Source organism: Cotesia typhae, unplaced genomic scaffold (genome assembly GCF_013202065.1).
Source record: "Cotesia typhae breed Kobodo isofemale line unplaced genomic scaffold, CoteBio_Ctyphae scaffold_121, whole genome shotgun sequence".
NCBI classification, from domain to species: Eukaryota; Metazoa; Arthropoda; class Insecta; order Hymenoptera; family Braconidae; genus Cotesia; species Cotesia typhae.
This window is the reverse complement of record NW_027423773.1, coordinates 758,114-784,894: the sequence shown is the minus strand read 5'-3', so window position 1 is coordinate 784,894 and position 26,781 is coordinate 758,114. Positions and strand designations below refer to the sequence as shown.

At 30.9% G+C, this 26,781-nt stretch overlaps 6 protein-coding genes and 1 long non-coding RNA gene across 8 annotated transcripts; 4 read left to right on the top strand and 3 right to left on the bottom strand.

The window, feature by feature from the left end:
- Window positions 1-1,285: 1,285 nt before the first annotated feature.
- On the bottom strand, window positions 1,286-3,314 carry LOC141533580 (uncharacterized). The gene is made up of 5 exons (XM_074252526.1): window positions 2,837-3,314; window positions 2,200-2,544; window positions 2,031-2,116; window positions 1,706-1,946; window positions 1,286-1,630 (listed from the first exon to the last, which is right to left on the bottom strand). Exons 1-5 carry the CDS (start codon window positions 3,009-3,011, stop codon window positions 1,371-1,373), a joined length of 1,107 nt encoding a protein of 368 aa, XP_074108627.1. The 5' UTR covers window positions 3,012-3,314; the 3' UTR covers window positions 1,286-1,370.
- A 339-nt stretch (window positions 3,315-3,653) lies between these two features.
- On the top strand, window positions 3,654-5,331 carry LOC141533581 (uncharacterized). Its single transcript, XR_012480317.1, has 2 exons — window positions 3,654-5,072; window positions 5,193-5,331. It is a non-coding gene; the product is annotated as an uncharacterized LOC141533581 (long non-coding RNA).
- Window positions 5,332-7,413: 2,082 nt separating this feature from the next.
- On the top strand, window positions 7,414-8,380 carry LOC141533623 (uncharacterized). The gene is given in 2 exon segments (XM_074252612.1): window positions 7,414-7,608; window positions 7,611-8,380. Coding segments are annotated over 2 exon segments (807 nt in total). The 5' UTR covers window positions 7,414-7,491; the 3' UTR covers window positions 8,301-8,380.
- A 295-nt stretch (window positions 8,381-8,675) lies between these two features.
- Window positions 8,676-11,206, top strand: LOC141533715 (uncharacterized). Its single transcript, XM_074252739.1, has 5 exons — window positions 8,676-8,726; window positions 9,046-9,489; window positions 9,589-9,736; window positions 9,921-10,063; window positions 10,125-11,206. The coding sequence occupies exons 2-5, from the start codon at window positions 9,099-9,101 to the stop codon at window positions 11,081-11,083; spliced, it is 1,641 nt and encodes a 546-aa protein (XP_074108840.1). The 5' UTR covers window positions 8,676-8,726; window positions 9,046-9,098; the 3' UTR covers window positions 11,084-11,206.
- A 126-nt stretch (window positions 11,207-11,332) lies between these two features.
- On the bottom strand, window positions 11,333-15,616 carry LOC141533714 (uncharacterized). The gene is made up of 4 exons (XM_074252738.1): window positions 15,166-15,616; window positions 13,660-15,099; window positions 13,449-13,600; window positions 11,333-13,382 (listed from the first exon to the last, which is right to left on the bottom strand). Exons 1-4 carry the CDS (start codon window positions 15,197-15,199, stop codon window positions 13,269-13,271), a joined length of 1,740 nt encoding a protein of 579 aa, XP_074108839.1. The 5' UTR covers window positions 15,200-15,616; the 3' UTR covers window positions 11,333-13,268.
- Window positions 15,617-16,451: 835 nt separating this feature from the next.
- Cln7 (CLN7/MFS domain-containing 8) lies at window positions 16,452-21,968 on the bottom strand. Of its 2 annotated transcripts, XM_074252762.1 has the most exons (9): window positions 21,760-21,968; window positions 19,696-19,746; window positions 19,134-19,619; window positions 18,713-18,956; window positions 18,312-18,620; window positions 17,951-18,050; window positions 17,729-17,863; window positions 17,553-17,665; window positions 16,452-17,188 (listed from the first exon to the last, which is right to left on the bottom strand). In XM_074252762.1, the coding sequence occupies exons 3-9, from the start codon at window positions 19,326-19,328 to the stop codon at window positions 16,626-16,628; spliced, it is 1,659 nt and encodes a 552-aa protein (XP_074108863.1). In that variant the 5' UTR covers window positions 19,329-19,619; window positions 19,696-19,746; window positions 21,760-21,968; the 3' UTR covers window positions 16,452-16,625. The 2 variants fall into 2 exon arrangements, with proteins under 2 accessions (XP_074108863.1, XP_074108866.1); XM_074252765.1 differs by lacking the exons at window positions 19,696-19,746; window positions 21,760-21,968 and having other exon boundaries at window positions 18,713-18,952; window positions 19,134-19,268.
- A 1,212-nt stretch (window positions 21,969-23,180) lies between these two features.
- Window positions 23,181-26,664, top strand: Trc8 (TRC8 ring finger protein). The gene is made up of 4 exons (XM_074252787.1): window positions 23,181-23,284; window positions 23,567-23,981; window positions 24,517-24,890; window positions 24,963-26,664. The coding sequence occupies exons 2-4, from the start codon at window positions 23,684-23,686 to the stop codon at window positions 26,334-26,336; spliced, it is 2,046 nt and encodes a 681-aa protein (XP_074108888.1). The 5' UTR covers window positions 23,181-23,284; window positions 23,567-23,683; the 3' UTR covers window positions 26,337-26,664.
- The last annotated feature ends 117 nt before the right edge of the window (window positions 26,665-26,781 follow it).

The window sequence follows — 26,781 nt, the reverse complement described above, 5'->3', positions numbered from 1 at the left end:
GTCTCTAGTGAATAAAAATTTACTTCTTTTCGATCAAAGTTTATTTTTAAATTTTTAAATTATGTTATTATATTTTAAATTGTTTCAAGAATTCAAATTTTATATTAATTTGATAAAACACTATTTTTTTAATTTTCAAACCGCAATAACTTTTGAATTAATGAACCGATTTTTACGCGGTTAAAAAACACTTTTTTGAATTTTTGAAAATTTTCAATTTTCTTACCAGGAAGTTAAAAAAAAAAATATTTTTTACCACCCAATACCAATTCTTTAAAACTCCTTTACCAAATTGAATATCTCTGTGGTATCCAATGTACCTACCAGCCGATTATTTGAGTCATATAAAACGGTGAACTTATTATTTCTCAGCATCCTGCACCACACAAGAGTCACCCTGAGGCACATGTTCTCAGTGGCCACAAAGGTAACTTTCAAAAGAAAGTTCTACGCCCGTATTTTCCATCCATAATAATAATAATAATAATAATAATAATAAACTATCGACATATCCAAGACCGCAGCAATATTTTGACAATATTCCATTGATGTTAGATAGTTTTGTCCCTCCATCCGCATATATATCATGTCGTCTATTTACCGACATCGATGCGATACATCCAATTTAAGTAAAGGTGAGCAGAAGAATAAAAATAAAAAAAATACTGAGCCTACCCTCAAATAGTTTTTATTTAAAAATCTTATACTGTAGCCTTAGCATTTAACGTAGTTGCTTTAATCCTCGCCTTAGGGAGTTAAATTGTTCAAACGAACACCTTTCTTACCTCGGGACATCAATAGGGGAAGCACTTTTATACCTTGTTGATACTTCGATGTCACAGTTACCTCAAGAATGACTTATTGTCCCTTCTTTAATTTTTTTTTTTTTTCGACTCTCGAAAAGACTATGTATAAACACCGAAGACCAAGTGAGCGTGATTCTTAATCTATTCTATAGTAAAACATATTTTTTTTTTTTTTTTTTTTTTGTTAGTCTGTTTATCTTGAGGTTAAGCTTCGTTGTAAGTCGCGGTTTTTGAGATCAATGCTATTTTTTTAATAGTTTAACTGCAGGCAGGTATTCAATATTTTTTTTTGGCAATGAAATTTTGTAAAATTCGGTTTATGATATATTTTGTAGCGCATGAGTGATGAAACTAGCATTTTTAATTCTTTTCAATCAATATTTTAAAACAGGGATTAAATGTCGATAAATTTATCTTTATAAACATTATTTATAAATAATTCGTTTTTTTTTTTTTTTATATATTAAAAAAAAACTATTTATTTTATATTAATTAAATTAATGGTAAATTCAACTAAATTTAAGTATTTATAATAAAAAAAAAAAAAAAAAATAAATAAATAAATTACAAATCAGCTTGGCTGTAAGTTTCAGAAATTTGAATCGTGCAAAAATTACTATCAGGATACTGAATTTCGTGGTGGTGATCAAAGTCACCTTGCTCCAAAGTAGCAATCGGATCTTCTTCACTAACAACTTCTTGACTAGTTGAAGTTCCCGTGGGTGCTTTTCTGGCATACTTCTTGCGGTTGGAGCACACTTTATTTACATGCCTCACAAAGTCCTTGGAGGGCAAAATCCAACCTAATCGCATGTTAATTAGATCTAAAAACAAATTTAATTATTAGCTTTAAAGAAGTGTAAAAAAAAAAAAAAAAAAAATGAAAAAACAGAACATACCGTAAACAGAGCGATAGACATTCGGATCGATGCCCCGGGCACCTCTGCGACCTTTCGCAGACAAAAATGCTAATTCCTTGCCGTAAATTTCAACGAGGATGTCGGTAGTTAGCTTTTTCCAGTCGCTTAAATCTGGATTGCGGTGCGATATTGCGTTTATTGTCATCGGCGGCAAAAAGGAACCGAGGCTTGAGTGAATGTTTTCTTTCTCTTGGTTTATTATTTCTTGCACGCTAGGTTTCTTATTAAAAAAAAAAAAAAAATTATATTATATCAAATTAATTGTAATGAATTAATAAAATTTTTAAGAAAAAAAATTAATTACTTCTTGCTTTACAGGGACTCGTGCCTCACAGACTTTTTCCATTACTCCCACTAATCGCTTCAGAAAATTAAGATTTTCTACTGTCACTGGAAAAATTATTATTATTAAATAATAATAAAATTTTTGAAGAATTTTATTTGTCAAAAAAAAATTATTTAAAGCAATTTACCGGTTTGCAATAAATTTTTAACTTGCTCAGCGACATCATCCTCTTCACACTGTCTGTTATCTTCGTTATCGCTTTGATTATCGTCGTCGCTGGAATCAGAAGACGAAGTGTCGTCGCCACTTAACGCAGTAAAAACAGCAGAAGTGTAATTTTTATTATTTCTTTGGGTTTTATTACAATCAAAGTCTTTCTGTTTGGCTATTTTTATTTTTGCCGCTTTCTTTGCTGCATACAATAAATCCGATCTTGAGATAATTAAACTTGGATGGGGAGACTGCGTTGGTTTTTCCAATAAAATTCCCGTTGAAGTATCAACTGTTAAATTATTCAACTCGTGTTTGTCTCCTGTATAAATTTAAGGAATAATTAATTAAATGTCAAATTATTTTTTAATAATCATTTAATTTTTAAGATTTTTGTATCAATTTTGGATAGCCGCAAAAAGTTTTGGCTTCATGGCCAATTAAATAAATAAAAATAATAATTGATACAAATTTTGACCACGTGGTATCATAAATAAATTTATTAAATAAAAATAATAATAATAATTAATACAAATTTTGACCACGTGGTATCATAAATAAATTTATTAAATAATAAAAAAAAAAAAAAAAAAAAAAAAAAAAAAAAAACTTACTAGCAATTTTCAAAATCTTGGCAACTTTTCTTTCACTAACACCCGTAACGGTATTTTTCCATTTCAAGGCTATAACGGCGCCATCTTGCCTGCATTTTTTAGGAATCGTAGCTAACTTAACCGTATCGGTGTTTTTAGAATTAACCCAATAAATCAACGCGTAGCCTTTACTCATTATAAATAATTATTTATTTATATTTTATAAATAACAATATCGAAAATAATATATTAAAATAAATATTATTATTAAAACGATGTGGTATCTACACAGCATACAAAGACCTACTGAGAAACTCGATAATGTGTGTAGGACGATGAGGCTCCAAGTAGGCTAGGTATTGGTGTAGTCGTTCTATTCTTTGTCCTCAATAACACAGCTGTGTGCTCGGCTACTGCTATAGACAGCTATAGAAAACTGAGTGAGTGTGTGTGTGTGTGTGTGTGTGTGTTAGTACGCGCAAGCGCAATTACTACGCAGCTGCGTTGGCCGTTAGTAATCCGCTTGCGCTTGGATTTCAGAGAAGTTGCGAAGGTAGAGTTCGATCCGAGAGGCTTATTATTGAATAAGGCAGGTCGACAGCAGGCTTGGTACTGGGATCCTACGTATTGGCTCACCAGTAGAGGTAGGTTATTAAATCTAAACCTGTTTTTTTGGTTGCTTATTTTTTATAGATCACAATTTGATGGGGATAAAAATTTTTTTGAAAATATTTATTTATTTAATTTTGATCCTAGAGAAAGTGCTCCCTAAGGACTTTCATAATTAAGTATATAATGAGTGCATATTAAGTGAGTATAATATTAATTAATAATAGAATGGAATAAATTAATTATTGCAAACTGTATATCTGTATATACAAACAAAAGAATGGAGATTATTTAAAATAATTCGAATTTCATCATTTTTAATTCTTTTCAATCAATATTTTTAAATAGGGTGATACTACAGTATGATAACATAATATAAAAATAATTATTATCATTGATTCTTCACAACATAATAAACATAAATTTATAGCAATTATAAATGATATATTTAATTGACTTAAAAATAGAAAAGTATTTAGTTCTATAATTTAAAGTCTAGAGGCATTATCCAGTCCACTGAATTTTATATAAACGTAGGATCCGTTTAATGGAAATAAAATATCTCGGTGTAAATTCGTAAGCTGGACAGCTGGTTAATTGAGAATTTACGAAGTCAATCGATCGGAAAGAAAATAAAAATACACTAAGTATCCCGAGGAATGTATATGCCTTTATATTGTATTCTTTACGATTATAGAGACACCTGTTAATAAAAAACGATAATAAACACACCAAATGTGTATTTATACAAAGCTCGATAATTTAAAAAAAAATTTTTAATGTATTTTTATTGTCAGAGTGTAATAATTATTATTTTTTTTTTTTTTCTAATTTTTATCTAACGCAAATTACAGATTGTCTAATTAGGCGCAATTAATTACTAAGCTGAGATATTCCTAGATCATTTATGAAGGGTAAAAGTATTTATAGATCGAAGGGCGCACGTGCTTTGGACCGCACGCACGCCGAGCGGCAGTATATGCAATATGCGGTCTGTTATATAATATAGCTAATCAGTTGGGTATCCATAAAGCCATAGAGGTGTCTTCTAAATCAATGTGTAATGTTACCTGATTTTATCTCTAGGGAATCGGTAACACTCTAATTAATCAAGCGTTAATTTTTTTAATAAAAAAAATTTTTTTTTTTTTTTTTTATTATTTCAGAAAAAGAAGAAAAATTTCAAAAAAATTGTTTTTTATTTTAATTTTGAAATTTTTAAGTTTAAAAAATTTTTTTCAAATTAATATTTTTTCTCTGTTAAAAATTTAACTATCGCAACACATAAAAATATATGTCGATTAAAAAAAAAAACTTCCATTAGGTAATTTAATGACACTCTTTATCTTTGTAGATAACAAAGAAAGATAGTGGCTTGAAATATATTTTAAAAATTTTATATTTCATATTTTTTAGTCACGTTTAAATATTTTAAAATCTCAATAGCACGTTTAAAAATATTTTAATGAAAAATTGTATTTTTAATTCTCAAAAGTGTCTTCCCGTAAAATTATTTTGTATCAATTTTTTTTTTTTTTTGATAATTGTTATGCTATCAATTGAAAAATCCTCTGAAGATATTTCAGAAAAATGTACTTCATACATACCAACTACAAATATATCACCTTGTATGGAGGAATGTGAAGTAGTAAGAGTACTAAGCGATTATTAATTATTTTTGGAAGATGATAATAATATTAATTTCTTTGAAAAAAAAAATTTTAGCAAAAATTAAATTTTAAATTCTAATTATTTTTTTTTTTTTTAGTGTTACAACTATGGAAAAGGGTGCTGTGAGCCTTATGAGTGTATACACAATCCAATTATCGGAAGAAATGTTTGTTCTATTGTTAATCATTGAGCAATTATTTTTTAAGAATTGATAAAATAAATAATAATTAATATTATTGATGTTAAAATTTACAATAAACATTTTTTCCAAGCTCTCCTATTTTATAATTTTAGCACCCTTAACACAAAAAAAAAAAAAAAAAAAAAAAAAAAAAAAAACTCCAGTCACCCCTTGTGCTTAATAAACTCCCTCAACCGATTCGCCACACAAAATCGACCCGCATACCCTAATCGCAACGAATTACCATAGAAATGTAATTCGAAGATGAAAAGTTTGCAAACATATATCTTTATTACAATTATAATTAAATGAAAGTGGTCAATATCTTGGACGTTTTTTGATTTTTTAAACAGTTTATGACTTTTTAAGTTTTATTCAAGTGCAATCGTCCGTACTCTTCAATGGTGAATTATTTTGTTAAGCGTGTATGAATATAACGGGATGCGTGACTAACTGTCTAAAAATGACAGTATTTAAGTACTTTGATACTAACGACTTTTTAATGGGTGCTCGAATTTCGTAATTTGTATGTGAAAGCGCGGTTGTAAAAGAATTTCAAGTATTTTTGAGGCAATAATGAGTATAAATGAAAGGATGCAGATGGAATTATGATAATACATGATTTATATTGTAATTTTGTGGTGATCAATCGTGAAATTTTAATGTGTAAAGAATTTTGGAAAAAATGTTATTAATTAATTTTAAAATGTATACCAAAAATTCTAATTTCTACGTACTATTTTTTTTTTTTTTTTTTTTTTTTTTTTTTTTTGGACATTCTTTGCATTAGGAGGGTGCTTGGATTTGCTTGAAATATATCGTGAAAGTCATCCATAACCCAATAAACTAAAATAAAAGGAAATCTCAGTACGATATAAGACCAATTTAACCAAAAATTCGATCACAATCTTGGCTAACAGCTTTCTCACATCTTATCTAGATCTCATGGGCGTGATATAGCCCCTAAATTATCTCTAGTATCCATTGATATTGATATTAAAGCAGATGAAGATCGAGAGCAGCATCAAAGACTCCATAAATCTGAGAAATCTATTAAATAAACCATGAACCGTTATTGAGTCTGAAAAGTTATTTTCCGAATAGTGCAGTAGCCCCAACGAGTATCTTATCAAATAAAACATAAACTGCTATAAATAAATGACACCCCGACACCCTAAAATGTAAGTGGAGTGTCCCCTAAACCTCAGAACCCAGGAATATCGGGAGCCGGATAGGCCGAGTCATGATGCAGTTTAACTCGACGTGACTCATCAGTAAGGTTGTCCTTTGTTGGCGCAAAAAGTTGAGTAAAAAAATTTTATTCCAGCATAATAAAATATTCCGATTCCATCTATGTAGTATATATAGCTTGCATAGCCATAGATCAAGGGAGCTTGTTTGTACTTACCAAGGAAGATACCCTAATCCAATGTGTCGCTCTAATGTTTCAGCTGTAGTAGGAAGAGTTGGGGATACTTTCTCTTCAACGGAGAACGAGGGTTAGGTACTGTTCCAAATTAGAGGCACTTGCACGGGGATTTTTGCCAGCATAAGTGCTTGGAAGGGAGGGTGGATTGGTGGATGGGATGCTAGTGCTTCTATGAACAAGGGTTTGGATTGAAGGGTCCTTGGTGATTGGTAAAGTCATGAGACAAAGGGCTCATAACTCAAATGGTTGTGATGGACCTCAGGTTTGTTGACTTGTTTTTCGTGATTTTATTAGAATTTTTAACTATAAAACTCCTAACATAACTAAGCTCTACTGTCATCAATATGTTATTGACTAGGTCCATTCGAAAGGGCTTGACGCAAACTTAAATTTTGAATACAATTTGGACGGATTTAAACCAATAGATTTTCAGAAATCTAAGAATAATAAAAACATTTTTTTTAAACGTGACGCTATCAAGTATTTTTAAATTGACGTCAACTACAGACAGTATAGTCATGCAAGCATAAGTCAATATCAACAGCCAATACCCACAATCTTCGAGAAAGTTACTTTTGGCGCCATCTATGATATTCTCCCCGAACTTAATTATGCCTCCAAGCTACGAAAACTCGTTACCATGTCCAGATATTCATATTTATATAGACATAATTTTACTTTAACCTGTAAAGAAAAGGTATCTTATCCACGTGGGTGAAAAAAAAAAAAAAAAAAAAAAAAAACACTGAGTTATTAAATGAAAAAAAAATATTAGTCTCTATTAAAATGGTAGCGAGTGATCCAAGTGACTGTGACAAGCTAACAGAATTAAACACATCTCTAAATAAATCAACAGCAATTGTAGAAACCGAGGATTCATCAAAACCAAGAAGCCCCGTAAGTCAATAACATCTCCAAAAAAACGTTACTCTCCAAACCTGGAATCAACACCCAAGCGCAAGAGTATTTTAAAAGTCAGGGGTAGTTTCTCGCAAGATCCTGAGATGGACGCGGACTTGGATCAGAACCTTGAACCAGGAAGCGTGGGAGGCAGTGGAGAAAATTTTTTTGGCAATTCTGCGGAACTCTACCGGTCTCTGGAAGACTTTGTCGCTAAAGAGCGCTTGATTTTAAATCAAGGAGAGGCTTCCTTCTGCTGCCAGGACATTGAAGAGGATGATGAACTATTTCTGATTGACATCCCCAGGCACTTGAACCCTCATGATCTGCTTGGTGTGACTCTAGACACTGATCGCAGCAAGAAGAAGCTCAAGATTAGCGATAACAAGTTCACCTGGGTCCCTAATGCAGAAAGCGAGGACATCACCTGCATTTTTCCTACCAAAGAAGACAAGAAGCCCTTCCGCGCTCTCAGTGTCAAGGCCATGGGGGAAATTCGCATCAAGAGGATCAAATCTGCTGATAAGACAGAGGAGGGGATGGATGGTGCGGAAGATGATCAGCAAGACCAGAAAAGGGTACTTTTTCCGCGAGGGTTGAAAGTTAGGAATCCATTGGCCGGAGAACTTGTCAAGGTCAAGAAAGTTAAGAAGGTCAAGGTTAAGGAGGAGAAGAAAAGTTCGGATGAAGATTGATCAGTTTTTAGTTTATCTATTAAGAATTTTAATTGTAATTTGATTTTAATAAATACTTATTCTGATAACGTAGTTAAAAATTTTTTTTCTTAATTATTTTATAAGAAAATTAAGATTTTTTTAATGAAAAAGTTCTGGAGGTAAGTGATAAAATTTATTTTTTAAATTAAAAATTAATTTTTTTTCCAATATTTATTTATTAAAAAAATTATTAAATATCTAATAAATTAATTTTCATGTTATGAAAATTAATTAAACAGATATTTGATAAGTAAAAAAATTTTTTAACAAATTTAAAGCAAAAAAAAAAAATATTTATATGTTTTGACATCAAAGTAGATGTCTCTGCTAGTTACTAATCATTTTAGTTTGTAATCGGCGTCAGTCACAACTATATATTCAGTTTAACCTCATTTTTGTTAAAAAGTTATTAAAATTCTTTAATTTTTACATTTTTTATTTTTATATTAATTTATTAATTAGAAATAAAAAAAATTTTTTAAAAATTACACTTATATAATTTTTCAAGTTTTTTTTTTTTTTTTTATGAAATTTAAGTTAGCCAGTAACTTGACAATTAATTTTTTTTTTTTTTTAACAAAAAAACTGAATTTCTTATTTTCCAAAATTTTTAAGTTTCAATTTTTTTGTAAAAAAATTATAAAATAAATGCTAAATTAATTTTTTACAATTAAAAAATTTTTTTGTAATAATTTTTTCAATAAAAAATTCTAAAAATTTTTAGATGTCATCTAAGTCATAAAATTTTTGGCTTAAAAATAAATTACCAGCAGCATAATGAGTGATTACGGCGACGGACTAGAGAGGATGCTGAAAACCCTGAACAGGATCCACCCAATGAGCAAAGACCTGGAGAAGCTGGTGAATCCGACGATGTTCGAGCAGCCAAACACAACCGGGTTCATCCTCCTCTCTCAGTACTTGCTGTCAACTTACGACCAGGAGCGCTTTGAGCAAACAATCCAGTGGCCGCTGCTGAACAAAACCGAGGAAGGAAGGTACCGCGCTCAGGTGAAGAGCTTCATAGCGACTGTCTTCGAGGAGAACGATGACTTTACCATGTCCTCGATTCAGGCTTCGCATCTGCACACTGCACGTGGAGAACATTTTATCAACCTGATGGTTGATTTAACTTTGATTGTTCTCAGAAAAGTTTGCGAGCGGCAAAGTGAGAATTTTTTTTTTTTTTTTTTTTCTTCAATATTTAAAAAAGTAATTTAAAAGTAATTTAATTCTAAATTAAACATTATTTTTTTTTTTTTTTTAGCTGGCAAAAAAGGGCTGAGATATCCAAAGCAGTGGGACCCGTTGACAGAAGCTCTTTTTACAAACATCACCGCCAAAATGCAACAAGATGTTATTGAAAAGACGGAGAGATACGAGGATATTGAAAAACGAGCTGTGGAAAGAATGAAGTAAGTATTTATTGACTTTCTGATTATTTATAATATTTTTTAGAAACACTTTTTAATTGTTTAGATTTATTTTTTTTTTTTTTTTTTTTTATCATTCTCGTTACAAAAAAATTCTAAACAATAATGATAATAAAATTTGTAGACGTTGAAAAAAATATTAAAATGAAAATTTATTTATTTTCAGAGAAACATCTGAGCGTATCACAAATTACAACGAAAAAATTTTTAAATTAAAACCTGAATTATCAGAAATAGTAGCCAAGTCTGACGTCAATGAAGATCTGAAAAAGCGGCTGGTTGATATGAAAGATAAAGAAGCTATAAAAGGTACCAAATAATTTAATTTAATTTAAACCTTAACTATTTTATTTATTTTAATTCCTTCCAGAAATGGCGCAAGATACCTACTCAAAAATAGAAGAGCTGAGAAAAAAGGTAGATGAGCAGGATGAACTGATGAAATACGCGGAAGAAGTAAATGCCCTGGTAAAAAGCGTGTGCAGCCAGGACCGCGTAATTTTGGACGGCAGCAAGCTTCCCACAGTAGATGTGGAGAAGCTGAGCGAGTACCCGTTGGACCCAGAAGCTAGAGTGTTGGTGCAGAAGATGTACAACGAAGACGGGCTGTTGGTTCTCCGTAACTGGCTGGTGATCTTCAAAGCAGTGCTCAAGTGTTCCGCAAGGAATCTCACTCAGGAAGAATTCACGCCAGAGGACAATGAGGTGATCAAGGAGCAAATGGAGGTGTTGAGAGGAATGTCGGAAGAGCTGAGGCAGATCCAAGATAGAATGAAGGAACTCGCTGAAAAGCTGCCGAAGGTGCAGCTGCAGCCGGGAGCTCCAAATAGCAGCAAGCTCCTCGATTTGAGCTTAGAAGTCGAGAACATGACCGAGAAGCGGCTGCTGTTGACGCCCAATACCTCCATGCCTCCCATTTTCCTCAAAACTGATGTGTTTTCGCCGTTGGCAGCTCCTTCAACAGGATTCTCCGGTTTCAAGGACATCCAGGTCCCCAAGCTCAAGTTTGATGATTCCATTGATCTTAGTGCTACTGAGAAGAAGAGCCTGCCTCCGAACTTGATGCGCCTGTTCACTGGATCCAAGAGCAACCTCATCAGCACTCTCAGCACCTCCGGAATGGACAGGAGTTATACTATGAATATGTCTAGTTCATTTTCTTTGAAGAAATCTTCTTCAGCCAGGATTTTTTCTTCTACTGGATCTCTGCTCGATCAAGATGAAGCTAAAGAGGACAGAAATTTTGATAGTAGCGATGAAATTAGATCTATGGCTGATATTCTTCGGAAATATAAAGTTGACGGTGATACTTCGAAGGTGTCTTCCTGAAAGTTATTTATTTTTTTTAATTAGTTTAATTAATTATTTATAAAATCTAGTTGAGCTAGATGTTAAAGTTTGATACTTAAAAATTTTGTATTCCTTTTTTTAAATAAATTTTTTAAAAAATAATTATTGTTCTAATTCTAGCAGATGGCGTATGGTTCGAAAATTCTTTCCTACCTAGAAAGTTAACTTATATACGTGATAGTCCAAATTAAATAAATGACGTGAATTTTAAAAAATTATTAATTTATCAAAAAAAAAAAAAAAAAATTAAATTACTACTTAAAATAAATTTATTTACTACAAACAATGTTAAATTAAGCGGTCATAGTTTAACCTTGAAACAAATTTTGATGTACCCTCATTAACTCAATTAAAAGATAACCAAAACTTTATTTAAAGTCTTAGGAATAAAATATTAAGTGACAATGAAAAATTATCACTTATCACAAATGTGTAATTATAAATATATACATTATATACTAATTAGCCAAGGTTATGACTCATAACCTATTGAGAAAATTATTAGGGAATAAGGAGAAGGGGAAATTTCTTTATATATATATATTTACCTGCGCCTTTGAGTATAACTTTGAGGATTAACCATAAATTCTTTGGATTATTTTATTTTCGGCAGTTTAGTCGTAGCTTTTACAAATAAAAGGTCTGCAGAATATTAAATGATAAATTTACCGTCAAAATAAATTTAGTGTAATATAAAAAATTCAAAAATCAATAATGTACATCCTAAATTACGTAACAAATTACGACGAAGAGCAATCGAGGCTGCGTTGGGCAATTCACGATTCAAAAACAAAATTGGTGCACCAAATGATAAAGGACAACGACAAATTGAAGATCCACGTTTTGCACATGGCAGCTCGGCTTGGAAACATTGACATCTTGAAGCACTACATCCTTGCGGGGGTTGACATCAACAGAAGAGGCCTCAGACAGGACAAGGGCTTCACTCCGCTTCAAAGAGCGGTAGTTAAGAACCAGTATTAAGCCGTGAAGATTTTAATTGAAGCCGGAGCGAAGGTCAACAGTGAGTTTTTCAGAGTTTGCAGAGAAAACTGTTCGATTTTGAACCTCGCTGTCAACAATAGTCCAAATTTGGCGATCTTGAAGCTCCTGCTGGGTCACAATGTTAATGCCAACGAATTTTGCGGCAAGTGTTACTCGCCTTTGGTTAAGGCAATTCATGATCATCAAGAAGAAATAGCCGCAAGGTTCTTCTGGAATCTGGCGCTGATGTTAATTTACTCTGCAATGATGGGGACGATGAGATAACGCCTTTGCACATGGCTGTGAAGCAGAACCAAACGGAAATAGTCAAGCTTCTGTTGAACAAAAATGCCAACGTCAATTCTCTGACGACTAACAGAAGAGAATCCATTCTTCACAGCGCTATTCAAGTTTTCGTTGGTCCAAAAATTGTTAAATACGTTCTTGCTGCCGGGATTGATATTAATTTGGTGGACTTTAACAATCGCACTATTTTGGAACTCGCTGTTATTAAATACATACGATGAGCACTGAGGTTATTAAAGAACACTTGGTCAAGATCAAAGCTGCTGGTTTGTTTTTGTGTGAAAAGAATCTAAAAGCGATTGATGGAAAGGAATTCGAGGATTTTTTTAATTTTTGTGTTGCAATGAAATTCAAATTATGAAGAATTTGAAAATTAATCGTACCCGTGTTACGTTTTATGATTTGCTAATTACGAAGGAACAAGATACTGCTTTGAGACTCAAGTATGTGGAAAATTGTGGAGAAAATATTTTGGATCACAAAAAAGAATTTCCGTTTTATTGGGATATTATTGAATATAAATTTGAGAGAGTTTTGGTTAGACATAAACGTTTGCAGAAAGTTAATTGTTTTTTGGACCATGTTTTTTGGAACATACTTTCTACTTGTTTTGTTTGGAGTATCTCTTCTTACTTGCAAGAAAATTTTGTTGAAGAACTTTATAATAAATTGTGAAATTTAACACTAAGTTTCTTCTGTCATTGATAATTTGATTTTATTGTTTTTTTAAATTTAATTTAAATCCTCAAAACTAAAACATAAAATTTTTTTATTTCTTTTGTTAATTTTTTAATAAATTCAACTATTGGAAAATAAATAAGCTTTCTAATTTATTTTATAACAATCATTATAAAATCTATTTTATAGATTTTAGTCAGCAAATGACATTGAACCACCAATCGCACACTTGCAATTGTTGGTTAAAGAGCGTTCCGTCTGGACAGACCATCTGTACACCCGAATTGCCGCCGTAGCAAACATAAAAGATCTAGAACACAAAAAAAAAAAAAATTATTTTAAAGGAATTACTGATTAATAATCGTGAAATACGTACTTGACAACGCGAAGATCGGTCCGCAATGTAAATATGTGTATCTGTATGCGTCGGGCATAAAAATTTCTTCGTAGAACGTTGGTTGTATTCGGTATTTACTGGATAATCTCTGCCAGGGACTCCAGGGATCGCTCCAAATTTTGAGTGTGAATCTTAAACAAGTTTTTTAATGTTTTTAAAGTGCAAAATTAAATTTGACTAAAATATTTACCCAAATATTTAAAATGATTGACCCTCTGGAATTCTTTTCTCCTCAAATGACTATCCGTGGAAAACTTCCAATTTCTTCTTCCAGACATTTCTTCGCTGTCTTCATACTTGCGATTTCCCCGCGGAAATTGCAAAACTTCCAGAGGCTTAATGACACTCAACGACTGCACTGGTCTCAATTTTTTAATATTTACAACAGTTTTGCTAGGGTCCCAAGTTGTTAATCTAACAGCGCCATCTGTTTCTTCGCTTTCGTTTTGATTATCACTTTTCCGATTATTTTCAAAATTTTTCGGTTTTTTGACGCTACCAAAATCACTCTCGTTTTTTATTCTATCATCGGATTTTTGTATACCATCAAACCAGTCTCTGGGTCTACTCAAAATTTGAACATTGTGAGCCTTGATAGTTTCCGAATTTTCATTGCTATTAGCTTGGAAATTATTCCCAAAATTTTTTACATGTACCGGAGAAAAGTTTTCCCCTATTTTTACCACTTTCAAATTTTTATTTCCAAAATTTACATTATTTTGAGTTACTTTTTCATTATTTCTAAAAGTTTCATCGATTTTCAAAACTTTTAAATTCCTGCCAATTTCAAAATTTTTTCTTTCCAAATTTTCATCGAATTTCGTATTTTTATCATTTTCCAAATTTTTACCACTGTTAAAAATTTTATAATTTTGATCATTATCAAAATTTTGAGTCCTTAAATTTTCATTAACCTTCAAAACATTCCAATTTTGATCAGTTCCAAAATTTGGACGTTCAAAATTTTCATCAACCGTCAAAACTTTTAAATTTCTACCATTTCCAAAATTTTCATCATTATCATCACTCTGATTTACAAAACTTTGATTATTTCCTTTTCCAAAATTTCCATCACCAAAATTCCACCTTCCAAAATTATCCTTACGCTCAAAATTTTCATTTAACTTTCTAACATTACCATTCTTTTCAAATTCTCCTAAATTTCCAATACTCGGATTTTTCCCAAAATTTTTCCAACCCTCTAATTCAATTTTTCCCGAATCTTGGCTCTCAACATTTCCCAAATTTTCACCAAATTTTCCATCCCTTCTTTCTGGTCCTGTAATCTCATAAATTCTCAATTTTTTTACACTGTCACTCCTATTTCTCTCCCCTGAGTTCCCTTCCTCTTCCAACCCTCTTTGACTTTGATTTTCCCGACTCAAATTTTCCCTCTGAAAATTATTAATCGACGACGAATAGTAATAAAAGGGAGGCTGTAAAATTGGCCAGGGAATTCCCGACTCTGCGGAATCTATGTCGCTCAAAACATTGAACTTTTTCCCAAAATTTCCATTTCCTTCCCACTGGATCCTAACAACATCTTCATCTTCGTCGCTTTCCTCCCCCAAATCTCCCCTTAGCTTCTTTATTTTCTTCTCTACATCTCTTCCAAAAATAAAATTGAAACCTGCCGATTTTTTTTTTTAAATTTAACAATCGCTTAAATAATTAAAAAATATTCTCTAATACTTACTGCAAAGTAACACAAATATAATTTTAATATCCATGGTATTAATTCAAATTTATAAAATTAAATAAGACACTTTTATTCTTTATTTGTCGGCACAACTAATAAGAATGAATTACAGTTTTATTAATATTTTTTAATAAAAAGAGTATTGTTGTGAACACAATACAATTGTAGTTGCACGTCGAAGAGTCAGCAGTTTACTGTGCACTTGGAATCTGAGGATGTTGCTGCAAGCCTTTCCGTGAACAATTCTAAGAGAGGTAATTTGTAAGTATATTTAATAATAATTTTTTTTTTTTAAGGTCTTGGCGTTTAACTTATCATTCATATATATCTAATTGTTTATGATTTTTCATATTCACTGGTAATTAATTTATATGAGATTCAAATATTTATAATTTTATAATTGTGAAATATATATGAGTCAAATTTTTAAATAATTATTTTATGGAGAAATTTAATTTCTGTATTTCATAGGTTTTAATTTTTTAAATAATTATTATTTCAGACTTTCTTAAATATTGACATTTTTTAAGATATGAGCTCATCCTGATGTTACACTCATCAAGAGCTTTCATTTGAATACCCACTTGCATTTTTGATATATTTTTCATATATACATATATGTAATATATATATATATATATATATATATATATATATATATATATATATATATATATATATATAAAATATATAAAAAAATTGATGTGGGTATTTAAATGAAAGGTCTCGATGAAAAGAAGAAAAAAAATCAAATATTCAGACTTTGATATAAATCTTTGATATAATGATTCATTGTCCGCAATATTGAAAAGAAGAGACCAGTATTAACAAATAAGAATCTATTCAAAAGGTACAAGATATGATGAAGGATGCAGGATCTGTAAGATAAGCTTGTGGGTTAGAAATAGGTAAAAGCAATAAATAAAAAATGAAACAACGGATGTTATTATGACCAAACCGTGCGTGATGCATGTCGTTGTCTTCACACTTGAGAAAAGACTTTTTTTATTGAGAATAGTAATGATACCATCATCCTGTTTATTTTATTTTGTATTTATCGACCTTGCTGTCTTTAAATATCGAATTTACCATATATAATTTTTTTTTATTTACTTTCCACTTTAAAGGTTAATTATTATTATTTTTTTTTAGACATTCTTTACACTAGGCGGGTACGTGGATCTCCTTAAAGAATTTTATCGAAGAAAAAAAATTAATCATGGATATTTTGGAAAAAAAAAATTTTCAAAAATTCTAATTAAATTTTATAAATAATTAAAAAATTTATTTTAAAAAAATTTTATTTTTGTGATTTCTCAATAAACAGTGACAAAAAAATATTTATTAAATTCAGTCAAAATTTTAGATTGTAAAAAATAAACTAATAATTTCTAGTCAATCAAAAATTGTACATTAAAACATAATCTCATATAAAAATATATTTAATAATAATAATTTCAACGATGAGTCTCCTTATCACCAATGAAAGCTTTAAATTCGTCATTTTGCATACTCCCGCCATTAGACCCGCATTTATCACCCGTAAGATCCTCAGAAACTGGAAGATTTCCCGAGACAACTCCCTGCATCTCGACTTCCTTTGGAAGCTCAGTCTCCGGCGAAGAAGCGACTCCCAAATAGCTGCTCTTGGTGCTGAGACGCTTGCTGACAGCTCGCAGCCAGATCATCGCAATCACAAGAGTCAGTCCAGTGATCCCGAAGGTATGATAAGTACCCCAGCGAGTGTAGATAAAACCCACGAAGACTGGACCGAGAACTCGAGCCACACATCCTGCTCCGGTCATTATTCCCATCCAAAGACCCTGAGGTCGCGGTCCGAGGACTTTTGTGAAAATTGTTTGTACTAAGGTCACGCCGACTGGGTACCCGATTGTTGTAAAGCCGTATCCGATTATAAATTGGATCACTGTCATTGCTGGGGTATATCGACACCACTCTTGGTCACTTGGGCAGCCTACTATTTCTGTTCCGTTTGATGATAAGCTTGCATTATTTATTACTGCAAAAAAAGTCAATTTTGCTTTATTTTGTTAAATTGCACTGTACATTCTTAAATATTGACGTTTTTTAAAAAATAACCTCATCTTGATATTAGATTCATCAAGAGCTTTCATTTGAGTACCCACATGCATTTTTTATATATTTTTCATATATACATATATATATATATATATAAAATATATGAAAAATTAATGTGGGTATTCAAATGAAAGGTCTCAATGAGTGTAAGCTCATGATGAGCTTACATCTTAAAAAATGTCAATAGTTCACAAGTTACAAGGTCATTTAATAATTATGTATCTTTTTTTTTTTTACTTAAAAAAAAATTTTTATAATTTTTTTTCGACTAAATTTATCCTTACATTCTCGTTCGGCAATTATTGGCGGGTCGGTAGAAGGCAATGGTATACAAATAATTCGTCCAATCACCATAACAAGGAATCCGCCCCAAATCATTACTCTTCTTTCGTCAAATCTATCGCAAGAAATTAATTTTTTATTAAAAAAAATTATTTAATTTTTTTAGTATAATAATTACCTTTTGCACAGGGGCTCAATAATAACAAAAACAACACAGGCTATAACAGCCCCGACACTCATTACTATCCCCATATAATAAAGAGACTCCTTTTTAGTCCATGCAAATTGATCCATGGTTAACGGAGTACCGAGTCTATATAAAAAAAAAAAAAAAAAAAAATTATTTATTAAACTAATAAATTATTATTCTAATTACCAAAACAAATTAAAATTTACATACGTTTCTAGTAATACAAAATTGAAAACTAAAATAATGAAAGCACAAATGAGCGTCCAAGCTGCTACATAATCTGGCTTTATTGCTTTCCATGCTTCTTTTTCTATAAAAAAAAAAAAAAAAATATGTAAAACTAATTAAAATTATTTTAAAAAGCTTAAATTTCCTAATTTTCTACTTTAATATTTTTTTTAACATTAATTACGAAAATGGAAAAGACAAGCAGCGCCGCGGTAAAAAAAAAAGGAACTATAAAAAAAGAACTATTCAAATTTTAGCTGTCAGTAATTTTTTTTTTTTTTTTTTTCGGAAATAAGCTTGCATTTTTTTTTTTTAAAATAATAATTTTTTTGGGTAAAATTACCAGAAGCTTTTCCTTGATCTCTCATGGCTTCACGGGCAGCGATTTTGTGTTCCTTAAAAATCCAGGGCAGGATAAAAATGAAATTAAGCAATCCGAAAAATACATTTATCCAGCCGGACATTGTGTACATATTAAAAGGCAATCCGCAGATAGTAAACCCTTCATCTCCTAAAGGAGTCACTGCCGCTTGAAGACCTGGACCCACTACGAATCCTAATACCTGAGCTAGTGAAACCATTGACACGGCTTTTGTTCTTTCAGCTAATTTTGTTGCAGCTGATAAGTAAGATCTCGCTACAGCGATGTTTGCTGTTAAAATAGAAATTTTATTACTTATGTGTCTAGAAATTTTTGGATTTTTTGGTATTTTTCAACTACAGTGAGTTAAAATAAAAATTTACCTGAACTAATCCCAACAATAAACCTTGCAGCAACCATCCATGTCTTTTTATCCCCAGGAATTATTTCCAGAGTACTATAAATAACTGATGCAATTACAAATAGCGCTAATGTTAATAATAATGGAAGTCGAACAGATCCACGCTTATTCCCCCACCATCCAATTATTGGGGAGAATAACATCTGCCCAAATGGATTTGCTGCTACTACATACCCAATGAATTCTTTATGTACATTAGGATCTAACTAAACAGAAAAGTTTGTTAAATGAAAAATCATTAATTAATAAAATTTTTGAATTTTTTCTATAAAAATATTTTCAAGCCAAAATTTGGTTTAAAAATTTTTTTTTTAAGTAATTATAATAATTTATAATTAATAATTACTATTTTGACTTACAATAAATTGTAATAAAATAATTACCTTATCTAAATATGGCCAAACTCCAGTTAAAACAATACTGAACGCTAAAGACATTAAAAACATTGTAAAATATATAACGTAAATACTCCTCCATCTTTCTGTGCGTTCGTCAACGGTCTCCAAGTCGTCGTCAACTCTCAATTTTCGTTTACGTTCTGATGAACGTAATAATTTAACGCAAGGTAGACATTCCATTTTTATAAAAAATTTAATTTAATTATGCATAAAAATATGAATATATATATATATATATATATATATATATATATCTGGTAATCAATTAATTATCACTTAAATTGCTTAATATCAGCGGTAATTACAAGATAATTATCAGAGTATAATTAAATAATTATCGCATAGAGTGACAATCATTTTCGATAAATTTTATCTTTATTTTGACATTAAAATAAGTTACTAATTATTTTATCATTTGTCATCTAATGGACTTAGTTGTTAATTTTAAAGTATTCATCACATATCGTTTATCTGGAAACAAAAAAATTTTTTTTTATTGTTATTGAAGATTTTTTATTATTATTATTTTTTTTTTTTTTTTACTTACTAGTCATTGATATTCAATGAGATCAGTTATTGTGGCAAGAGAAATTTGACTCTGAAAATAAAGAAAGTTTTCATTAGTAAGTAGGTTGAATTTTAAAAGAAATTTTTTAATTAGTTATTCGTAGGAGCACCAAAAAATTTTTATTTTTAGAATTAAAAAAAAAATTAATTTTTAGAATTAAAAAAAATTTATTTCCCAAATTTGTTTAATTTTTTCCCTAAAATTTAAATAAAAAAAAATTTAATTTGAAATCCAAGTTTTTCTAAATTTTCATTAAATAAAAAATCAATTGAAGAATTTATATAAAATTCTAGCCAATGCCTAGTTTATATTACGGAAAATATATTCAGCTGTCCAATATGGCCATTAGATTTTTGATAATTTTCGTCTCTATCGAATGAAAAACCTGTTTGATTCGCTATTTCAAGGTCAGAATTTAAAATACCTTTATAAAAAAAATAAATTTCAGATCCTAGGATTTATAGATAGCGAGTAAGTAAACATTCCAACCAGGAGATAGATAACTTTAATTGATAATTACTGAAATTTATTTATATCTTAATTACTGTTTCATACCTTTAAAGCTTAGAAATATTTTTTTTCTGTTTAAAATTTTAAACTTTTAAAATTAATAATTTATAAATTTATAAATTTATTTATAATTCTTTGAGAAACTTTATAAGTCATTCCACTACAGCACACTATTAATTATACGATTATGAATTAATTAGTATGATAAAAAGGCTTCAAAGTCTCAATTATCTAAACTTTTTTTATTATTTTATTTCTGTAACGGAAACAAAGTGATTAAATTCCAATCGTATGTTAAATGTCTGCTATTAAGATATCTCTCGAAGCTTCAAGTATTATTAAAATTATTGCGCTTGGAAATTACAGTTTATAGTTTATAGTCAAAGAGAAAAAATATATAAACAAGTAATATCGCATGTTAATGATTATATAATTATTTTACATGCAAACAAAAAATTGTTAAAGCGATTTTATGAGTAAATATCAAATAGATCATATAGATAGAGAAAATAAATATCACTGAGAAAATCTTGTGCTTTAAATTAATTTTTAAATCGTAAATTTCGAGTAAAAAATTTTTTTTTTTTATAAAAAAATCATTAATTACATTTTTAAAAATATTTCAAGATTATTTTTTTTGGTGTTACACGAAATATATTTTGTTTAAAAAATTTTTAACACTTTAACATTAATTGTGTTAAATTAATACAAAAAAATGTTAAATATTCAACAAAAAAATTTTTGCTGTCCACAGTTAGCTATCTCTCTTAATTTAAACGAAAAAATACTCCAAAATTTTCACAATTTTTTAATAAATTAATAAAATTTTCCTATCAGCTTTAACAATAAAATTTCTGCAATCTAATGGCTCCAATATAAAAAAATAAATTCGATTTTAATTGCTCCAAAATTTAGAAACTAAAATTGCATTTATCTTGTTATAAAAAATACTATTATTTATATTTTACAATTTTTAATTAAAAATAAAAATTTTGTCCGTAAAAATGTAGGAAATCTGATGGGGAACCGGTCTGAGAGAGCACAAAAAAAAAAAAATTTGTTTAAAATATTAATTAAACCACAATTAAAAAATTAATAAAAAATCGAAACCTCGTTCATCTGACATAACATTATCGAAACAATAACAAATGATATTTTCAGCATTATCATCGCAAACAAAAAAACACATTAGCGATACACACAACAAGCGATGAGTAAGCACGAAAACAAAGAAGACAACATTAAATAAGCCGCGATCTCTTTGTCTTGGATGTTATCCAGAATGTGCATTATATCTATTAGATTTTCTCAATCTGCGTTATAATTATGATGAATAGTAACCGATTACAATTGTAATAATAAATTATAAATTTATTAAAAAATGACCGCAAGTATTTTCACCAAGTTTGAGGAATATTCATCCGTAAAAATGTCTGATCCTTCTAACAAAGAGTTTTCCTTTCACTTTTTAGCCTTTCAATAAAAAAAAAAAGTGCGAAAAGAAGAAAAACAAATACTTTAAATAAAACTTACCGTCATTTAAATAAAAAAAAAAAAAAAAACACTTGATAAAATTTAAGTAACTAAAAAATAAAAATATTTAAAAACATATTACTGTAAAATTTTAATTGTACTTGTTATTATATTATCTTTAATTGTTTTTATTGGTATAAGAACGAAAACATTAAGTATAGTAATAGTTATTTAAAAAAAAAAAAAAACAGAGTTACGCTGAGTACTTTACGTTAAATAAGAGCGTACTGAGCGTGATAGTAAGAGTAGAGTGCACACGTACTGTTTTCTCGGATGGTGGGATGGAAGCTATCAATGTGAGTTTGTTGTCACGACAACCTTCCCACACGCATACTGACTATTAAATTATTACCCCCTCTTTTTTCTTTGTTTATCCTTGAGATATCTATATACCAAGCTAGTCACAGTAACGTATTATCGGGCGTAGATCCTCGGCCCATAGATCATAGATCTTTCTATCTAGTTCAATTTTTTTTTTCTATTTTTCTTTTATGTTTATTTTTATTCCGGGCGCTTACACAATAATCGCGTTCAAAAATACGCGGGAAATTTATTCATCTTGTTCATGCGCGATGTGCGCTGTTATTATTCATTATTCAGTGAGTCGGAAGATTTTTTTTTGGTAAATTTAAATGTTTTTTTTTTTTTTTTTTTTTTTATTGAAAAATGTTTTTGTTGGACGGCTAATATTGATTTTTTATGTTATTATTTATTTATGTGATAAAACATGTCAACAATTTATCTATTTTAGAAATTATGTTATGATTAATTTTTAAATTAAAAAAAAAAAAGACTATAATTTATTAAGTGCAATTTTTAAGTGAAAAATTTTGAATTTTTTTATTAAAAAATTAATTAATAATTATAGTTGTTAAAATAATTATTAAAATAAAATTTTTTGATAAATATATTAATAAAATTAATTGTAAATAAATAAAATTTTGTTTTATTAAATAATGACTTTTGTTAAATTGCACTGTACTTTCTTAAATATTGACATTTTTTAAAAAATAAGCTCATCCTGATGTTACACTTACCAAGAGCTTTCATTTGACTACCCACTTGCATTTTTTATATATTTTTCATATATACATATATATATGTAAATATATATATATATATATATATATATATATATATATATATATATATATATATATATATATAAAATATATGAAAAATGCAAGTGGGTATTCAAATGAAAGGTCTCAATGAGTGTAACATCAGGATGAGCTTACATCTTTAAAAATGTCAATATTTCTCAAGATACAAGCTCATTTCTTAATTACCTATCTAAAGATAATTTTCTAATGCAGCCTAAATAATCATAATAAATTGGATCTTTAATTTTAATAAATATTTCAAAAATTCGCGCTCACCTAAAGAGTGTAGCTAGCTTCCTGCTATAACAACTGAGCAATCACAACCACACTCTCTAAAATAGTGTATACACTCAGTCATAACTTTATTGTCATAAATATACACATTTTGGACTAAATATTTTTAACGACAAATTTTTTTCGAGGTTAGTATTGCTTTAATTAATATAAACCTCGTATTTAAGCCTTGTAGTCCATAATACCCCCGAATTATCTAAAAAATAATGATTAAAATAAAAATTGCTACGTCATTTATTTGTTTATTGCATAATAACCTATTATCACGGAAAACCTTTTTTTTTTTTTTTTTTTTTTTTCAAATTTTCATTTTCAAGCGACTAATGTTGGTATCTAGTCATGCGAATGAAAATACACGTAAGTAAAACAAAATAAATACACAAAACATCTAATAAATTTTATTTTTTCAGGATTAAATTCGAGTTTTCGTGACACGACTGATTAAATATGATAAGCAAAAAAAATTGATTAATTAAAGATCCAAAATTATAAAAAGAAAAAAAAAACAAAAAGGAAAAATAATAAAAATGGATCTGCTAGTCGGCGACCGGATGTTGGGGATCGCAAATGTGGTGATGCGAGTACCACCGCTGTTTATCATTGACGAGCTACTGAGAATCGGCGTGGGGATGCCGGAGGATGCAATAGTCCTTAATGCGACTGACTATGATTACAACAAATATGCGAGTATCCAAAACACACTTGTCGGATCGATAGCCTCTGTCGCTTCAACTGAACCTTCTTTAATACACTCTTTTAATATTAACTGTTACTTTTTTCAAGCATACGTTCTCACTCTTGTGAGGTTTTTTGCTTGCTCTTTTGGTAAGTCAATATTTCGCATTATTATTTCATAGAGGTTTTATGTTATATGGGTCACTGTCACTTTATAACGCTCTGGTTTTATGTTAAGTCATATTTTATGCTGGAAATTATTTTTTTAGGTCCAAGTGCTGGCTCTGATTAAAAAAAAGTATTGAGACAAAGAAAAAAGTGACTGTCATGTGGCAGCAACATGATTTATTATGTTTTGGCTACATGTGGTAGCAACATGATTTGTCATGTTGCGGTAACATGAGATAAATCATGTGGCAACATGATTTTCATGTAGCGTTAATAGCATAAAATTAAATATTTATGGTTCAGAAAAATTATTTATTATCAAGCAACTAGGTTTTTTTGGATTTATAATATTGCAAATAAAAATTAGAGTAAATTATCAAATTAAATCATTTGTAAACGATGTTTTTTTTTTTTTTTTTTTTTTTTTTAAGTCAATAACACTAGCACAAATTGATAAAAGTGATGGACCGCTCCCTAAAAAAATTAAAACTAACTTCTTAATCCTGTAAAATTGCAGGTATCGCAGCCTCTCTTTACATATTTATGCTCTGGACCGGTCATTTAATAATCGTCTACATGTACCTGATCTCAGTGGGCACAATATTCGTGTCCTACTGGTCTAACGTGAGAACAATGCAATCAATAATCTCCTACACCCCAACTTACGACATGAACATCACACTTCTTAAAAGCGTGTCGGACGTGCTCCCAGTGAGCTTGAGCCACCTATTGGACGGAATCGGTAGCGTCATCATCCAGAACTACTTGCTTCAATTTTCCCTGGCGACAGTCTTCTACTACATCAACCTGGCTCCGCGTCACGTTCTTCTGGACAAGTTGCTGTTCATAAGCTTCCTAACTCCCACAATCCTGGGGATCTTTCCGCTGCCTGTAAGTATCCCCCCCCCCCCAAGCTAATTAAATTCCCGCAGAACTAAAAAACTAACCATCAAATTCTTCCAGCCAAGTGTCCTGCACCACGCTCCAGCAATAGCAGCTCTGCTTCCCCTGCTAGTCTGCAAGTTCATCCTGTGGTACAGCAGCATCTCAATGATAAAGATAATCCACTCTGGGTACCGCCACGCACGAACGTTCATCAGCAACTACGGATTGTCAGCATTGGCAGAAATCGAGTGGATGCGGCTGAACGTTCCCAATGTTCTGCGAACCTTCTGGCTTCTGCGAGTCCTGGAGCAGGTGGTCCAATTGCTGAGCACCCACTACACCGAGGATTCCTTCACTCTATCCACGCTGATCAGAACGTTGCTGGTTAACGGCTGTGAAACTCTGACCGCCTTGCTGGGAATGACTTCCATAATTTCATCAATCTGCCACTACATTGGGTGCTTCTTCCGTTGGGTGCTCCTCACCGAGGACGACGAAGAGAAGAGCATCGGAACAGTCTCGGCAATCCTGTTCTACATCCTGGCTCTGCAAACTGGCCTGACTTCCCTGGACCGGGAGAAGCGCCTGGTGCGGCTCTTCCGGAACTTTTGCCTGCTGTCAACCGCAGTCCTGCACTTTGTCCACAACATCGTCAACCCAGTACTGATGTCACTGAGCGCGTCGCACAATCCCGCGCTAAGAAGGCACTTGCGCGCTCTCAGTGTCTGCATTTTCCTGATAATCTTTCCAATTGTCCTCCTGGTCTTCCTCTGGTCCCACTTCAGTCTGTCCACCTGGCTCCTGGCTGTGTCCATTTTCTGCATCGAGGTGATCGTCAAAGTCTGCGTGTCCTTGGCGATCTACGGGCTTTTCCTCTTCGACGCCTACAGAAGCACATTCTGGGAGCCGCTGGACGACTGTCTCTACGTAATCCGCAGCTTTGGAAACACTGTTGAGTTCGCTTTTGGCGTTATTCTTTTCTTTAATGGCATCTGGATCCTGCTGTTCGAATCCGGTGGCGCTATTCGCGCTATTATGATGGGCATTCACGCGTACTTCAATATTTGGAGCGAAGCTAAAGCCGGCTGGAGTGTTTTCATGAAGCGACGCACCGCGGTTTACAAGATCAACTCCCTTCCAGAAGCCAACGTTGAGCAACTGCGCACTCTCGATGATGTTTGCGCCATATGTTATCAAGAAATGCGAAGCGCAAAGGTGACAAGGTGCAACCACTTCTTCCACGGTGTTTGCTTGAGAAAATGGCTCTATGTTCAGGACAGGTGTCCGCTGTGCCATGATATTCTCTACAAAGTGGAGGTTCAGGCCGAAAAGGAACCGCTTCAGGCACCTGGCGGCAGTCAGGAGAACAATAGGGATCAAGATAGAGATAATGTTGAAAATGAACGCCCTGATTTGGCGCCTGGGAGGGAGTCTTCGACTATTATCAGGTGAAATAGGTTACCCAATTCGTAATTATTGGTTATGTTTATGTTATTATTAAGACTTTGTGATACGTTTTGTTTTACGAGGGAGTTATGATCGATTATTTAATTCAAGGGTGATGTCTAAGGGGTTTCACGGTTCATTTGGTTGAATTTAAATTGTAATTGGATTTAAATTTAAATTTTTATATGATCTCGGGAGGCTATGAGCTTACTGTGTTGACAATTATCGATTGTTGAGTATATTATATATGTATAAATATCTGATAATCGACTTTTTGTCACTAAATATTTGATTATTGTGTACTTGAGGATAAATAAAAAAATTATTTAATATATTTCAAAGATTTATTCTGTTTTTTTATTTAATAACCTAATCTCTTATATTTATTTTGCTGTAATTTTTAAATTGTTAAATTGCCCTGTACTTTGTTAAATATTGACATTTTTAAAAA

Bases quoted from the DNA above. Each gene is read 5' to 3' on its own strand.
- LOC141533580 (XM_074252526.1), bottom strand. From the start codon at position 3,011: ATGAGTAAAGGCTACGCGTTGATTTATTGGGTTAATTCTAAAAACACC. The intron at 2,545-2,836 runs GTAAGTTTTTTT...AAATTTATACAG, and splicing joins CAAGATTTTGAAAATTGCTA to GAGACAAACACGAGTTGAAT. The intron at 1,631-1,705 runs GTATGTTCTGTT...ATTTGTTTTTAG, and splicing joins TGTCTATCGCTCTGTTTACG to ATCTAATTAACATGCGATTA.
- LOC141533714 (XM_074252738.1), bottom strand. From the start codon at position 15,199: ATGGATATTAAAATTATATTTGTGTTACTTTGCA. The intron at 13,601-13,659 runs GTAAATATTTTA...AACTTGTTTAAG, and splicing joins CAATCATTTTAAATATTTGG to ATTCACACTCAAAATTTGGA. The intron at 13,383-13,448 runs GTACGTATTTCA...TTTGTGTTCTAG, and splicing joins ACCGATCTTCGCGTTGTCAA to ATCTTTTATGTTTGCTACGG.
- Cln7 (XM_074252762.1), bottom strand. From the start codon at position 19,328: ATGGAATGTCTACCTTGCGTTAAATTATTACGTTCATCAGAACGTAAA. The intron at 17,864-17,950 runs GTATGTAAATTT...TTTTTTATATAG, and splicing joins AATTTTGTATTACTAGAAAC to ACTCGGTACTCCGTTAACCA. The intron at 17,666-17,728 runs GTAATTATTATA...TTCTTGCGATAG, and splicing joins ATTGAGCCCCTGTGCAAAAG to ATTTGACGAAAGAAGAGTAA.
- LOC141533715 (XM_074252739.1), top strand. From the start codon at position 9,099: ATGAGTGATTACGGCGACGGACTAGAGAGGATGCTGAAAACCCTGAAC. The intron at 9,737-9,920 runs GTAAGTATTTAT...ATTTATTTTCAG, and splicing joins CGAGCTGTGGAAAGAATGAA to AGAAACATCTGAGCGTATCA. The intron at 10,064-10,124 runs GTACCAAATAAT...AATTCCTTCCAG, and splicing joins AGATAAAGAAGCTATAAAAG to AAATGGCGCAAGATACCTAC.
- Trc8 (XM_074252787.1), top strand. From the start codon at position 23,684: ATGGATCTGCTAGTCGGCGACCGGATGTTGGGGATCGCAAATGTGGTG. The intron at 23,982-24,516 runs GTAAGTCAATAT...GTAAAATTGCAG, and splicing joins GTTTTTTGCTTGCTCTTTTG to GTATCGCAGCCTCTCTTTAC. The intron at 24,891-24,962 runs GTAAGTATCCCC...AAATTCTTCCAG, and splicing joins TGGGGATCTTTCCGCTGCCT to CCAAGTGTCCTGCACCACGC.